At 45.8% G+C, this 16,704-nt stretch overlaps 1 protein-coding gene across 1 annotated transcript in view; it reads right to left on the reverse strand.

Annotated features, from left to right (window-relative positions):
* Window positions 1-2,030: 2,030 nt before the first annotated feature.
* The window catches only part of T265_13985 (hypothetical protein), a gene marked incomplete at both ends in the record, with an annotated part of 46,752 nt that continues 32,078 nt past the window's right edge, over window positions 2,031-16,704 (reverse strand). The window contains 2 exons of the mRNA XM_009171514.1: window positions 2,031-2,481; window positions 11,737-11,853. Coding sequence (XP_009169778.1) covers window positions 2,225-2,481; window positions 11,737-11,853 — 374 coding nt within the window. The remainder of the gene's footprint in view (window positions 2,482-11,736; window positions 11,854-16,704) is intronic.

The raw sequence follows: 16,704 nt of genomic DNA on the forward strand, positions 1-16,704 counted from the left end.
GTGCCCTAATCTCCGATCACATTGGGTTGCCTACACTCATGCAAGTGTCCCGTGTGCATAACGCTCGAAAAGATAAAATTTGACCCACATCTCAGTGTTTTTTGTTGCCGAATTGTTCGGTGAAAATCTGACCTTAACCTCAACAGCATGGTTGGGGACAAGCTAAAAGTACAGAACTGTTAGCTCCGTTCAATGCTCAAACAATGAGTTGACCGGGTGTTTGAGCAACCTATAGTAAATGCCTAAATGTCGTCAGTTAATTGAAAATTGGTCATTGTTAGAGAGCATTTTCGTTTTTTCTCTTGTTAGAAAACTGTTTTCGGGCAAAAGCACTCACGTTGTATGTGAGCTGATGACACCCTGCAAATTGACCACGTGCTTGATCCAAATAACCGCCTGCTTCTCACGGCTGTTCTCAGCCATCCAAGTCCAGGATGAAAGCTGTTTAGACAACGCAGAAAAAGCACATGACAGCCAGGCAAGAAAGTCATAGAGACAACAAGCTCTGGTGCGATGGCTGCTATCGTGTCCCGGAATGGAGGCTCTGATACCGGCCGTGATGATGGCAAGCAACTCTGGCAAATAAGGTCGCATCGGGTGCTCACTGGTGCTCCTTATTTCTATCACATATATTTACCGCTTCCGGCTTCAGAGAAAGAAATGCACATGCGGTCAAGCTAATACGAGCAGTCCTATCATGGTAGTTCGAACCGCCACGTCTAAAGTAATCCTCTTCACCTCATTACAGTAGTCAGAGGCACCAAACAAATAGGTTTGTAGCTTAGAACACCACTTTCTTTAAGAATCAGTTTACTAGCCAAAAGTTCCGCCCCAAGATGATATAATTACCATAACGTTCGTTTGATGCACTCATTTCCTGCAACGAGTCTTCTTTTTATCTGGACTTTAGGTGCGTGCGTAAACAAAGAGTCTTCCGAACCACCAAGACCTACTACTCTGTTTAAGGACACATCACAGCTCTAAACTGAGTTTCCCCTGCTGCAACAGATGTGCAACAGAGAATGTCTGAAGTGTGATCACTTGTGACAATCGCGAATGTCGGTGAGAAAACAGGCCGTAAAGGCACGTGGAGATAGAGATCAGAATAACGGTGGGAGTGTTGTTGAAAAACATCATGTGTGTGAAAATGACAGTGCACCGCAGGCAATGGAATTCCACAACAGAAGCTTTTCTGTAGATTAGTTTTGCACCGAAATCTGACATTTCCTCTCTCTCCCTCTGAGAGGAACTTTATAAGCCAATGATAGACATCACTTTGCAAAAGGTCTCTGGTAGTGCACTCCCTTATTGTACATCTTCAGCAATTGGTGCTAAATATAGGTTGGAGCTGTATGATACCGGTACCCAGTTTTTGTAATGCATAGACCGGACGGTTGTTCACTGCAAAAAAAATTTAGTGTGCCGAGAACTTGCGCTGCGAATGCATAGTTCCCGTGAAAGCAGTTCGACTGTTGATCACTTCGGAACTGTTCACTGTTACAGTACGGATGACGTGAAATGGTCGCAAGTTAACTTTTATACAGTTGACGAAAGCTGGAAGCTGCAAGTCAGGTTGTCTATCAGGATCACGGTACCGCAAGCAAAAACCAATTTCCTCTCGAATATCCTTTCTGACTAAATCTCACTTTTCCACTTGTGAAGTTGAGTTTGAAATAACCACCTTTTATCGCCGTACGCGTGTGAACAAGTTCAGTTTACGATTTAATAGGACAGTGGTGATGAGGATGACGAAGATAATCAGCTGAGTGGGAGCACTTAGCGTCGCATCTGGGTTTTCCGAAAGATAAGTCCCAATTCTCTCCGCTACTTGACAAGAGAAGTACACGGACCTCCCAATTCCAGGTATTTACGGACCTTCAAGATCGGCAAACTTCAACAAACGAGCTGAGATGGCCACAAGTATGAGAAGTAATCAGTGCCTCTTAGGCGATTCACAAGCACAACTGAAACTTGAGACATATAACAGTTTCCGTTGAAAAAAAAGCTCCCAGAGCAACTCAAGTTTTGCAGTCAAATTGGATCTTTTTTTGTTTATTTGAAACAAATCACGCGCACACAATGAAAAGAAAACCGGGTTTGCATACAGAAGGATGACTGACTCTTGGTACAAGTGTTAAAAGGCTTCTTCCAGAGAGGAGATTGGATGAAAAGCAAAATCCCCTCTCGTGTGTCACGAATGATTAAGCATAACATAGGATGTGATCTACTCGACATCCCACAGCGGATTCATAAACGGGAATCCGGATTTACACGGATCAGCGAGGTCCGCGAAGAAACAGGCCGTGCCTGCGAGGCCTTCAAACAAAGAGTGTGGACAGTCCGGTCGACGGGCCTGACGGAATGTATCCGACTGCATGAATGTGGCGAACATGGCCGCCCGATGAAGGTACACGAGTTCACCTGTCAAACGGAACATGAGCAGCAAAGCGTAACCGCTCCCAGCCACACCGTGGCAAATACCTAAGTAGAATGAGAAGGGCAAGAGATGAACTGTAGGCAGTGTTGTCAAAATGCTACCCGAAGGCGTAATAAAGATGAAATAACAAAGTTACGGACACATACGAATCTAACTTGTCGCTTTTTACAATTATCAACCTGAAATTCAGTCGGCATCACGTAAATGGCACACAAAAACATGACTCTATAACTGCAAGTTAAAAAAACGCCGATTTATTTTAGGATAACTCAACAGAGCAAGATTTGCCCAGATTGACGTTGCATCGAGTTGTCACAAAGTGGATTATTGTAAGACCACAACAAGTCTAAAAACCTTGTCAAACCAGTCTCAGGCGGCATTAGGTGACCTTTGACCTTCTTTGGTTTTGATCCATTCTGTCATAATACACTGGTGGTACCATATGCAGGTAGGGATGTATTGCGTAAAACACCATCAGCTTCAATATAATCCCGGGAGAGTGACTTGTGGGCTCACTAGGCCACACGGAGTCTAAGATGGGGTTAGCGCTCTACAACCTGACAACACTATGGAATGTGAGAAATCGTTCTTCAGCTAGTCAGGTGAGCTTTTCACAATTGTGGACGCTCGGTTTTGATCAATACTGCAAACAAAGGTTGATCGTCCGGCCTATCAGATGGTGTATCAAGCATGAACGAGTACATCTGAACATCAATTTAAGCATACCAAATGCAACCAACGACACTGTTTCTGATCAGGTAAAAACTCATGGATTTACACCAAGAAGCTGGTACTTTTATTAAGTTCCGGGACAGGACCTACCACAGATTTCGTGACCCTGACTTAAAATAAGCAGGGATGTGCACTAAAATCGAAAAACTGGGTATTCTGGTCAACAGGGTGGCTAGATACGGTGCCATTATCTCTTAGTAACATGGCCTGGTATTGACTGTCTCCTCAAGTGATAACATTTTAGCTTAGAAGTTCATGCCATCAATTACGTGTTTTACTGTATGGGCAGATAACTGTTGATAACGGTCTCTGTTCAAGACAGAAGTAGCGATTAAAAGACCCAAAACTTGTCGGTGTTGTCTTGCATCTTGTTGAGCCTAAAATTTGCTTTATAATCTATTGTATAACCTGAAAGACCTCTCAGACATCGTTTCAGAGAGGTCTGGTAAACAATCGGTGGATGATGCTGAGTTTTGAACACGTTTTTATGCCCTAAACTATCTCCTCCACCGAGAGTTGCGTTTGTTTTTGCAACACTGTGTCTGCCAATAACAGCCTTCTCGCTACTTCCGAAACGTCCGCTTTTGGGGTTATTCTTATACATCTAGTTGACATCAAACCTAACGAGAAATTCATCTAGCTTAACTGAAACCCAGCTACTTTTTTGGCAAATTCATACGAATTTCGGATGTGTGTGGATGATCTGCCGGCCAGCTCATTTGGTGGTGGACCTATACCACTCATTACTGGCCTTATTGGGACACCCTCCTCGCGAATTTTGGGTAGCCCAGTTTGTTTTGTTTTTTTTTTACTCAGTTATATACACTCAAGAACAAAGTCTGGCCATGGGATTTCCAATATCCACGAATTTGACAGGGAAGACTTTGGACAGAGAGCTTCAAACGGATTCGAGTGTCTACGGAGGGTATGTAGGCGACTCATTCACAGTGATGAAGTGTGATAACGTTAACGAATTATTTCAAAATCTTAACACTTTAGACCCTAACATGGAGCCAGAGTTCACATCGGGTACCCTACTCTTCCCTGACCGTACGACGCACAAGAGTGGTGGGAAACCAAACCGACTACTCACCGGAAATCAACGGACAGTGGTGCGGTCTTTAGTTACTCATCAGCACACCCGAAAGCAGCATATGCTAGTATACTTTCAACAGGAAGAGGCCGACCGAAGAGCAGCACAACTTGAGGTAAAAAGGCTTCAAGATAGCGGATACCCAGTGGGTTTAACTAAGCGGCAACTAAGGATGTTGAATACGGCTGATATTGGAATAGCGTTCCAGGAAAGAAAGACTTTACGCTCACTGATGGTGAGGTTGAAGGGTCGCCATTCGGTTGATAGGACTACAGACGGTGTGTACAAAATAAAATGTAACGACTGCGCGGAGGTTTATATACGTCAAGGGAAACGAGCAATAGGATCGGTGAGCACAAACGATGTATTGACAGGTCACCCAGAAGTGTAGATGAATACTACGCGGTAGTCGAAGACTTGGCAACGGCAACTGGACACTATGCACATGACAGATTTTGAAAAGGTAGACATTTTCAGACGGGGACTAAGATCCATACCACGGCGACTGGTGGCCGAGGTGGTGCTAAGATCCAACGGCGACTGGTGGCCGAGGTGGTGGAAATCGCCAAACACACCAGTGTGAATAGGATAGGGTGCGTGGAACTGGCAAGCGAGCGTGGACCGGCTTTAGCTCAGCCGAGATGACACAAGGCCGTGTGCAGTTATCAGTGGGTCTAAGATGACTAATTAGTCGGTCCCAAAGATTTTACAATTGACTGAAAACCTCTCAAGCAGATTTTTCGATATCTTGCCTGACAGTTGGCTTACTCATATCGCACGCGTATATTTCACCTAATCATATTCATAAACCCTTCTATCGTACGAACAACTGCCACTGAGATAGGGCCTGACTTGTGCAAGACAATCACAAGTCTTTGGTTATTTTCCGCTTCGAGGTACGACCACTGCTCTACTACGCCTGAGTTTACTTGATTTTCCTGAATCCGTATAAAAGGGCATTGTGAATCGTTCCATGCGTGGACGCAAGTTTAGGTGGACAAAACGAACAGATTTTTATCTGCAAGTGGAGGTAGTACTCCTCTAGGGTAAAAAGTACAAACACTGCAAAAAACAGTTTGAAACCAACTTCAACTAAGTTGAGATAAATATACATTGGTCTTGGAAAAGAACAGGGTGAAAAACGTGTCTCACAAAGTGACGGGGGAATAATAACACAATGGCGTCATCGTCCCTGGGGAATAGGCTTATCAGAAACAGCAATTACACAATGGATGTCGTAAGCACCGTTTGTTGTCGGGGAAACCGGAACAGAAAACATCTGACTGAGAGGGGCGCGAATGTTTGGACAGACAAGCCACTCAACGGAATAATAGATTAAATAGCCTAATGGTTTCGCCCCGTTCTAACAGATAGCCAGTGCTGGTCTTGGCAACTGTTCACACGTGCGCGGTGGTGAGGGTACACATAAGGGGAAAATACGCTAGGACCATTGGAAGGAAGAAGGAAGCCATGCGCACAACTCAGCTGAAGTACGCTAAGCACTCAAGCGAGGATGTGATTATGATAATAATGATGATGACGATGGAGCTGACGGTAATGTAAGGCAGCCAGGCTCCTGTTTTACGTAATCGATGTATGCCGCAGAAGTTCGCGAATATCAACTTGTGGCCGTGTGAGAATCTAGGGGGAGGGAGATCACCAATAGTTTTGCTTCTCCGTATCCACCATTCACCCTGCAGCAAAGGCCACCCGTCCGACACTCGTTTACTGGACTGCGTTTGCGTGCGCCATTGACCCATTAGCGATACGTTGTTGCTCAACTTCTGATGGGCCTGGTCTGACCTGTCGTGATTTCCGTGTGATTGCACCGCCAATCAGAATCGCGAGACTGGCCTCGGAAGGACGGCTGCAACCCAAACAACTGAACCAACATTCCGCTCTCGGTTCTGTTGTGCTGCGCTGTGCCAGTTAGTGACAGACGTGCACACTTGTTGACGCCACCAGCGTGGACTATCGAAGTTTGTTGCGTAATTTTTTCATTACTTTTATGTAGACTTTCGAACTAAACTCTTCCTTTTGATATTCAGGATCGTCAGGCCTACGCGTGACTTACAACTCTGCATGGGGAACCTCAACAGCTGATGTCTCAGAAGTATAGCTGGCGTCGGCTGGCACCAGCATTGCATTGACCAGTAGACGGTTTTTTGGTGAGCCAGAGGGTAATTCCCTCAAAGTATGGATTTAGCACTGCAAGCTAAGTTGGCTGGGTCGTGTGTTACGCAGGCCGAGTTACCGCCCACCGAGAGGAACGCTGTTTTCCATCCCTAATTCGGAGTAGCGTAAACCTAGAGGTGGACAGAATTTGACATGACAGAAAGGAATGAAGAATAGGATGTTGAATACGGCTGATATTGGAATAGCGTTCCAGGAAAGAAAGACTTTACGCTCACTGATGGTGAGGTTGAAGGGTCGCCATTCGGTTGATAGGACTACAGACGGTGTGTACAAAATAAAATGTAACGACTGCGCGGAGGTTTATATACGTCAAGGGAAACGAGCAATAGGATCGGTGAGCACAAACGATGTATTGACAGGTCACCCAGAAGTGTAGATGAATACTACGCGGTAGTCGAAGACTTGGCAACGGCAACTGGACACTATGCACATGACAGATTTTGAAAAGGTAGACATTTTCAGACGGGGACTAAGATCCATACCACGGCGACTGGTGGCCGAGGTGGTGGAAATCGCCAAACACACCAGTGTGAATAGGATAGGGTGCGTGGAACTGGCAAGCGTGTGGAGACCGGCTTTAGCTCAGCCGAGATGACACAAGGCCGTGTGCAGTTATCAGTGGGTCTAAGATGACTAATTAGTCGGTCCCAAAGATTTTACAATTGACTGAAAACCTCTCAAGCAGATTTTTCGATATCTTGCCTGACAGTTGGCTTACTCATATCGCACGCGTATATTTCACCTAATCATATTCATAAACCCTTCTATCGTACGAACAACTGCCACTGAGATAGGGCCTGACTTGTGCAAGACAATCACAAGTCTTTGGTTATTTTCCGCTTCGAGGTACGACCACTGCTCTACTACGCCTGAGTTTACTTGATTTTCCTGAATCCGTATAAAAGGGCATTGTGAATCGTTCCATGCGTGGACGCAAGTTTAGGTGGACAAAACGAACAGATTTTTATCTGCAAGTGGAGGTAGTACTCCTCTAGGGTAAAAAGTACAAACACTGCAAAAAACAGTTTGAAACCAACTTCAACTAAGTTGAGATAAATATACATTGGTCTTGGAAAAGAACAGGGTGAAAAACGTGTCTCACAAAGTGACGGGGGAATAATAACACAATGGCGTCATCGTCCCTGGGGAATAGGCTTATCAGAAACAGCAATTACACAATGGATGTCGTAAGCACCGTTTGTTGTCGGGGAAACCGGAACAGAAAACATCTGACTGAGAGGGGCGCGAATGTTTGGACAGACAAGCCACTCAACGGAATAATAGATTAAATAGCCTAATGGTTTCGCCCCGTTCTAACAGATAGCCAGTGCTGGTCTTGGCAACTGTTCACACGTGCGCGGTGGTGAGGGTACACATAAGGGGAAAATACGCTAGGACCACTGGAAGGAAGAAGGAAGCCATGCGCACAACTCAGCTGAAGTACGCTAAGCACTCAAGCGAGGATGTGATTATGATAATAATGATGATGACGATGGAGCTGACGGTAATGTAAGGCAGCCAGGCTCCTGTTTTACGTAATCGATGTATGCCGCAGAAGTTCGCGAATATCAACTTGTGGCCGTGTGAGAATCTAGGGGGAGGGAGATCACCAATAGTTTTGCTTCTCCGTATCCACCATTCACCCTGCAGCAAAGGCCACCCGTCCGACACTCGTTTACTGGACTGCGTTTGCGTGCGCCATTGACCCATTAGCGATACGTTGTTGCTCAACTTCTGATGGGCCTGGTCTGACCTGTCGTGATTTCCGTGTGATTGCACCGCCAATCAGAATCGCGAGACTGGCCTCGGAAAGACGGCTGCAACCCAAACAACTGAACCAACATTCCGCTCTCGGTTCTGTTGTGCTGCGCTGTGCCAGTTAGTGACAGACGTGCACACTTGTTGACGCCACCAGCGTGGACTATCGAAGTTTGTTGCGTAATTTTTTCATTACTTTTATGTAGACTTTCGAACTAAACTCTTCCTTTTGATATTCAGGATCGTCAGGCCTACGCGTGACTTACAACTCTGCATGGGGAACCTCAACAGCTGATGTCTCAGAAGTATAGCTGGCGTCGGCTGGCACCAGCATTGCATTGACCAGTAGACGGTTTTTTGGTGAGCCAGAGGGTAATTCCCTCAAAGTATGGATTTAGCACTGCAAGCTAAGTTGGCTGGGTCGTGTGTTACGCAGGCCGAGTTACCGCCCACCGAGAGGAACGCTGTTTTCCATCCCTAATTCGGAGTAGCGTAAACCTAGAGGGGGACAGAATTTGACATGACAGAAAGGAATGAAGAATGTTGCGAAAAGTTTGGGTGCTATTCGCCTTCGAGGACGGGGTCCATGTGACCCTCCTTGTGCTTGGCTGGAGACACTGAGCAATATGGGGCTAACCGGTGTCAGTGGCGTTCATGCTGTCAGGTTCCATTCAGATTGTCTGACTGAGTGTTGAAAGGGTAAGCACCTCGGATGTTTATTGTAGGCTAGTCCTAGGTCCTCCTTTCCCCCATTTCGTTCTTTTTTCAATTATAAGGCACTACTGAAATACATCGACATGGTTTTACGGCAGTGCGCATGGACATTCTCATCTGGTGTTGCTATTAATGACGATGATGACCTCGTATTGTAACAGTATAGTTCAGTGGATGATGCTTTTAAACGGTAGGTACCTTGCTTTGGGCAACGGAGAGGTGCCTCTGAGTGACCACGCTGACGACCGCCTAGTCCGTATCCACTCAATCGTGTGCACCCACAGATCACAGAGCACGGCTGTCTCGAATACTCAGCTTGTCTTCGATTGCTGAGGTGCGATATGACTCAAACCTGATTAGGCTCGCAGATATAGCAGTTCTTCAGGCCACTGTATCAGGAAGAATTGATGGGTGAGATTGAAAGAGTAGACTGATCATTGCCGTTGTCATCAAGTGCGCACTGGAGATGTCTCTCCGACTGGGGACGAGACGTTTGCAAGCTAACTGTCAGATTCGGCGAACAGATCAACGGCCATCTGATCAACCAACGGTACACACACCCGACCTACCGATATTTCGACACACTTATATTCGCCTTTTGTAAACCAAAGTGGTTGTGGTTGTTTGTTACTTATTTTATTATCTTTCTACAATTCGATTGTAAACTTGATTTATTCGAACGTGTTATTTCTCAATTCGAGAGTATTACATCAGTGACGAGAAACGTGCTGCCTGCGTGTCGGACCCAAAAGAGCGAGTCTTGCACGCAACGCTGGTATCGCCAGCCAACTGATTTGACTACTGGACTGTGCACCTGTGTGAATCTTAATGACTTTTGGCATCCAGACANTTCGCCTTCGAGGACGGGGTCCATGTGACCCTCCTTGTGCTTGGCTGGAGACACTGAGCAATATGGGGCTAACCGGTGTCAGTGGCGTTCATGCTGTCAGGTTCCATTCAGATTGTCTGACTGAGTGTTGAAAGGGTAAGCACCTCGGATGTTTATTGTAGGCTAGTCCTAGGTCCTCCTTTCCCCCATTTCGTTCTTTTTTCAATTATAAGGCACTACTGAAATACATCGACATGGTTTTACGGCAGTGCGCATGGACATTCTCATCTGGTGTTGCTATTAATGACGATGATGACCTCGTATTGTAACAGTATAGTTCAGTGGATGATGCTTTTAAACGGTAGGTACCTTGCTTTGGGCAACGGAGAGGTGCCTCTGAGTGACCACGCTGACGACCGCCTAGTCCGTATCCACTCAATCGTGTGCACCCACAGATCACAGAGCACGGCTGTCTCGAATACTCAGCTTGTCTTCGATTGCTGAGGTGCGATATGACTCAAACCTGATTAGGGTCGCAGATATAGCAGTTCTTCAGGCCACTGTATCAGGAAGAATTGATGGGTGAGATTGAAAGAGTAGACTGATCATTGCCGTTGTCATCAAGTGCGCACTGGAGATGTCTCTCCGACTGGGGACGAGACGTTTGCAAGCTAACTGTCAGATTCGGCGAACAGATCAACGGCCATCTGATCAACCAACGGTACACACACCCGACCTACCGATATTTCGACACACTCACTTATATTTTTTGTAAACCAAAGTGGTTGTGGTTGTGGTTGTTTGTTACTTATTTTATTATCTTTCTACAATTCGATTGTAAACTTGATTTATTCGAACGTGTTATTTCTCAATTCGAGAGTATTACATCAGTGACGAGAAACGTGCTGCCTGCGTGTCGGACCCAAAAGAGCGAGTCTTGCACGCAACGCTGGTATCGCCAGCCAACTGATTTGACTACTGGACTGTGCACCTGTGTGAATCTTAATGACTTTTGGCATCCAGACATGGCTGCCTCCGACACAGTCCATCGAATGTTCTTCCGCATCTTTTGGCATCCGTAAGAGTATCACATTTCCACATCCCTTTCGGTGCCTAATTGCCATACCAACGGAAGGAGGCACGAGGGCTAGAATACTGCCATGTCGCCCAAACCTAGACAGGAGAAGTTGAGATGCTGAGGTCGGGTTCGAACCACTCTCGTCCCCTTCTAAGCCCATATTACCTTATCCTTTCTATGCTTAATTTAACCAAGAAAATGGCTGAAATTGTACAAACAAAAAACACGATATTTAGTTTCAATGTTGATGAAGCGCTGCTAAACCAAAAATGGTCCAACGCAGGAGAGAGGGTGATTTTTGGGGTGCAGACCCGAAGTTAGAAGCGAGATCGACAGGAACATCCGTACTTGGGACACTGGACAGCAGATTTAACAGTAATAATAAGGACAACAGGACTGTGGCAAACAGCAGATGGAGCGGTAGGAACCACGAGTCTCGCTTATCAGTAATAGAAATATGTCGCGCATCGCTAAGCCCATACATAGTGTGCGCGGACCAACGGAGAAACACACACATCGTTCTGGACAGGACGACTGGTTATGACGACTGGTCATGTGACTCGTGGCCAGATGGGCAGTAGCTTGAAATCCGTCCAGACCTTCAAGTTCGATTCCCCCACACCGGGCACTCGGTCACAACGGCAACAAACAGAAGCAGTGGTCGGTGAGCAGATAGGCAAACACAGAGCCGGTAGCGATGAGTGTAAGACATAAACAAGTGAGTAACCCTCAGTCACCAGTCGAAGTCCGTATTGGATAGAATTCGGGGACAGAAAAAACACGGGGAAATCAGGTGGCTATTTAACAGCAACTGTATTGTGAGTAGCATTGGCCTGGGACAACGTATATTTTGAGTATTCTGATCCCCTTAAGGAATCAACAGCAGGTTCATGACTAACCTGGTCCCTTTTTGAGCAACCCCCGTTGCCAAACCGTCTCTGCACAACGGCGACATTCGGCCAAATAGCGTTCATCTTTCCACAGTAAGTAGGCACGTGCGTAGGCCATTATTGCCCCTAAAACGGTGATAAGAACAATCAAGACGGATACGAATGAGAATGTGAGTGAACAATCAAACTGGAGAGGTTGGATACGCGCAGCACGACTCCGGTGAAAGTCCATTCGCCCAGAAAATCACTCTCGGCTAATGCGTACTAATGTGGGGGAAGAGTAATTCCAGAAACATTATTTTGAGCAGAATGAATTGGATGTTGGCTGCTGCCTTCAATGCGAGCTATCCATCTCCTTTATCCCTCATTATCATCAGCTAGCGAAGCTACGGCAACTATAAGCATCATGCGACACTACACGGTTTACAGCTGATGATGATGGCGGGAACATTCTTAGTGCTATTGTAAACGTGTGACAGATTAACCATTTCAACTGTAAGGGTTTACACAATCTCAATTCCCGAGGCGATTTCAAACCAAAGTTTCTGACAGAATGATACGTGCTTGTTCAAGGTCGCAACACACAAGCGGCTCGTTTGAAACAGAACCACGTCTGTGGTTGGGCAACTTGTCCAAACACCCAATCACCCACTTGTCTATGAAATGAACGGAACACAGTTCCGTACTTTTGGTGTGACCCTGACGCGTCTGAATCGGAATCAGCTGCCAGCTACCATGGTAGCAAGCCAGTGGGCTTGCCGTGGAGTCACGTGGTGTGAGTATTCCTTCCCGTCCCAGAAGTGGACCAAGACAGCGACATAATTTTAATCTGCTGGTTATACCGATCGAGCGTAAATCCGGGCAACCGTTTCACACTACTGACATGGGCGACGATTGTACACTGCTGACATGAGCGAAATTCGGGAGGGCACGAAGGACCGAACACCATATGATAAACTGTGGTGACGATATCTTATCTGCAGGACGAGAGATTAATGTGGCATAAATAGACGAAGCGAGATGTTATCATGGCTGCTGTTACCGTGGTTTCCAAGGTGCACTACCGTATTTAGCCTGAGCATCCCTCAGCTACGCATCCAATGCAAATAGCGGGAACGGTGTTCTTTGTCTTCCGATTACAAAGTTCTCTCTTTGCAGCAAAGAACTCGAGAAAAGAAATGGGTCTGGTGATTCACGAGTTTTGGTATTGTGGATACGACAGTCCCTCTTAAGAAAAAATACACACATTGGGAACATTTTGGAGGAAGCAAATTATCTAGTTCGGTCTTTAGCGAAAATTCAAGAAGAAACCAGCCAAGAAACGCGGTGAACCATTCGCGCAGAAGCAAACCAAACACCACGAGTGACACCGACCCAATTTAGCTCGCTAGATAGAGCAGAGTCAACAGAAATATTGCCAAGTAATTTTCGATTTCAACATGAACGATTCTTCAGTTTCGATGAGTTCTGAGAGAGACAGAGAAACACTCGGCGAGGTCATTTCGACTGCACACTGAATCAGTGCTTAAAGTTGGTCAAAAGTCCTTAGTATAAGTGGCTGTCTTCAAACCGATGTGTTGGATGGTCTGGAAAAGTGGTTTTTCACTATGAACTCTACATTTGTACAATAATATGATAAATAATAATCGTTCACCATTTCAGTGCCTAGCTTTCATGCCACCAGAAGGAAGCACGAGGCCAGGTATACTGCCAGGTTGCCCAAACCTAGACAGTAGAAGTCGAGATGCAGAGCTCGGGTTCGAACCACGGAGCTTCCGACCACTTTTGGACAAGACGTAGAAGAGACATGCTAGCTTATCAGCCTTCACTTATCAACGCCTTTTCAATCACTACGGGGGACTGATCCTCTCACGGGAGACAACATAGGTGAGCCACCCAACTTACAGAATCTGCTATTTCCCAGATGTGCACGGGCTTTGTGTCGATCTTCATTACCTAAGTTCCATTCGAATCTGATGTACGCTGGGCCACTAAATAAGATGGGCCTATTCTTGGCACAAACAAAGTTACTATGATATCCAACAAAAAGATGTGACGGAATGACATCCGAATAGTACTTCGCTGGGATAGAAACCTGCTTCCTCACTGCGGGGGTAGTGGTAGCTGGAAAGGAAAATCAATAAGAAACGCACAATCGTAATCCTGAAAAAGGTGTGAATACGAGTCCGTAGGAGATTCCGCAAGTAAATTGCGTCACGTACCATGACAAATGTGAATCACTCATGATTCTACAGAGTTGGTTGGGATGTAGGGAAGGGAGTCACAGCCAAGTTATTGAAGGTGAAAGTCTGTAAAAATGGCTGACTTCGTACCATAATAACTATTGATAATGGACACAAATCGTTCAGCTGTAGCCTTCGTTCGGTGCTTAGCCGCCGTGCCACCCGAAGGAAGCACGAGGGCTGGGATACCGTCAAATTGCCCAAGGCTAGACAAAGGAAGTCGAGAGGTAGAGGTCGGTTTCGAACCACGGACCTCACGGTCAGTAAATTCTTGCTCTAAACACTGACCGATGAGGATGGACAACTTCGCAAAATAGTTGCAATGTACCGGTTGCATATATGTGTCGCCTTATTCAACGGCAAAAAATACACGAAAAATCCCTAGGTGTGCAAATACCGATTGGCCGAAAATCAGTTGAAAAATAATTCAGCAACTAAGGATGAAGAGCCTTCTTCACTATTATTGTGATAGTCTCTGTGGAAGATACCTTACAAGGTGGCGTACGCTTTCACTTCTTGTTACTGATCTTTTGGTGCTGTGAAAACTCTTGATTATTTTCTCTACTCTGAATTGAATTCTTTCACCACCTTATTTTATAGAAGCTCCCCCCGATTTATTGAAGAATTTCATTCAACTTCATGCTACTTACAACACTACTGTCGGAGATGTCTAAAGGTTGAATCTGCTCGGGATACTCGGGGTGCCAGATGTGACAGAGATGAGTGTGCTTTTGATGCCAGAACATGACTTATAGCGTCAGTCCTTGAACGACCGAGCAGGTGAAACTCTGAAACCGTGATTTAAGATGCACGTTGCAAAACACGTACGTTGCGCCAAGGATGTGATCAGATGTCAAGTTAGCTGTAGGGAGGAGCATACTACTCATAAGAATGTCATAAACGAGATATTCAGCTGGATTCTGTGGATTCTCGTGTTAAGACCAAGTTGATCTGAAAATGAGCGAATTCCACAAGTATCGTGTATTGTCTTCGATAAGAATCAGTCCCCATGACAATAAAGAGGTGAAAGTGAAATTAGTACCACCGGGTAAAACATCATTGAAGGGCAGATGGGTTTATCATCAGTGGAAGTAAGTTAGTGCCAGATAAAGATTTGCAGCTCATTGATGGCTATCCGAAATGGTGTCACAACTGAACGATATGACTTGACATTCTGTGATTGTCCGGGACGATCACTGCTGATTCACCCCTGGACGCTACCTGAAGCGGCACATGTTTGAAATCAGCCAATAACTATTTTCTTTCTGATAATGCGGGTGATTTCGAGGACAACAACCCAGATGGCTCAGTGGTTAGAGTACGAATTTACTGACCGGAAGGTTCGTGTTTCGAACCCGACCTTTGCCTCTCGATTTGCCCTGGGGCAACCTGGCAGTATCCCAGCCCTCGTGCTTCCCTCTGGTGACGTGGTAGTTAGGCACCGAAAGCGTGCTACAGCTGAACGATTATCTATTTACACCTGCTCAGATGTCACAAAAACTGAAACAACGGAGATTCTTTGCGGCTAAAGTGAACGTATAAGTTTTCTGGTTTATAGCACGATAGGGCTGACCACTTGAAATATCCTCATTATTCGCCTTTCACGTCTCCGAGACATACGGTTTGAGTTAGTGAGTTTGTACACATATAGAGGTCGCTGTGCTCGAAAATGATCAGGAGTCCGCTAACCGTACGACGTTTATGACCGCATCACACAGCAGGGTGCACACACTGTGTAGATACTAACTGAGGGTAGTTGTAGTAAAGTTTGCTCCATGTAGGCTAAGCACGGTACAATGCAAAATAGCGCACTTACACATGGGATTCTCCGATGGTGGCCATAGGTGTCAGATTGGTTTACTACTAAACTAGAAGAGAGATGGAGTTGGTCAGCAAAAGCAGACGATCGATCTAAGCGTTGTCGAACTCATTCAGCGGTGCTGGGAGACGTTTAGGTTTGGTTATTAGTTAAGTGAACCAGTAAGACGGACCATTAGCAGTCTGTAATGCATTTCCACTAACGACGCACCGATGATATCACCTTGACAGATGATGAAGCGCCTGCCACCAAACTGCCCAGCTGGGCAAACAAACAAAGGATCACCATTAGCAGGTTTTGTCACTGGAAATAAGAATAGGAATGACAGCTCCCAACCTCTTTCGACTACTCCGTCGCGTGGTACTCGGCGGGTCGCAAAGTAATGAAAAATCACGTGCATCTTTCAGCTGACGAGACATGGTTATGTGCCTCACGGCTGGATAGTCTTTTCCACATGACCAAGTGAATTCACGATCACCCAACGATAGAGTACACCTTAGGGATTCCGAAAACGAGATGCATGCTTAGAAGTCGGGTCGAAATCAGCACAGCCGCGTGAGAGCTATTAATGATATGGCGTTGACTAAACTCAGTCACGTGACAGTGAACCGGGGGACGGGTTTCCTTGATAGTAGTCTCCTTTACTCTCAATCAGATGTTCAGTAGAAAGGTTGTCTCACCCGTTCAGATCATCAGAGTTCTGTGCACAAACTCGCCACACCTGTAAGCAAGGATGCAAGCGCGCCACCCGTCAGGTGAAAAATAACGGCGAGAAGATTTGAGAACTCAAGATTACGGTTTAGAACCGAGTGACACCATTACGGTGTCTGGTGCAAAACGGTTGGCTTTGTACGACACCCAAAAAATAAGCTTCTCACAGCCGTTCCACATTACATTATGAGTGAACCCTAATAT

The sequence above is a fragment of the Opisthorchis viverrini genome (genome assembly GCF_000715545.1).
Source record: "Opisthorchis viverrini unplaced genomic scaffold opera_v5_131, whole genome shotgun sequence".
In the NCBI taxonomy this organism is placed as follows: Eukaryota; Metazoa; Platyhelminthes; class Trematoda; order Opisthorchiida; family Opisthorchiidae; genus Opisthorchis; species Opisthorchis viverrini.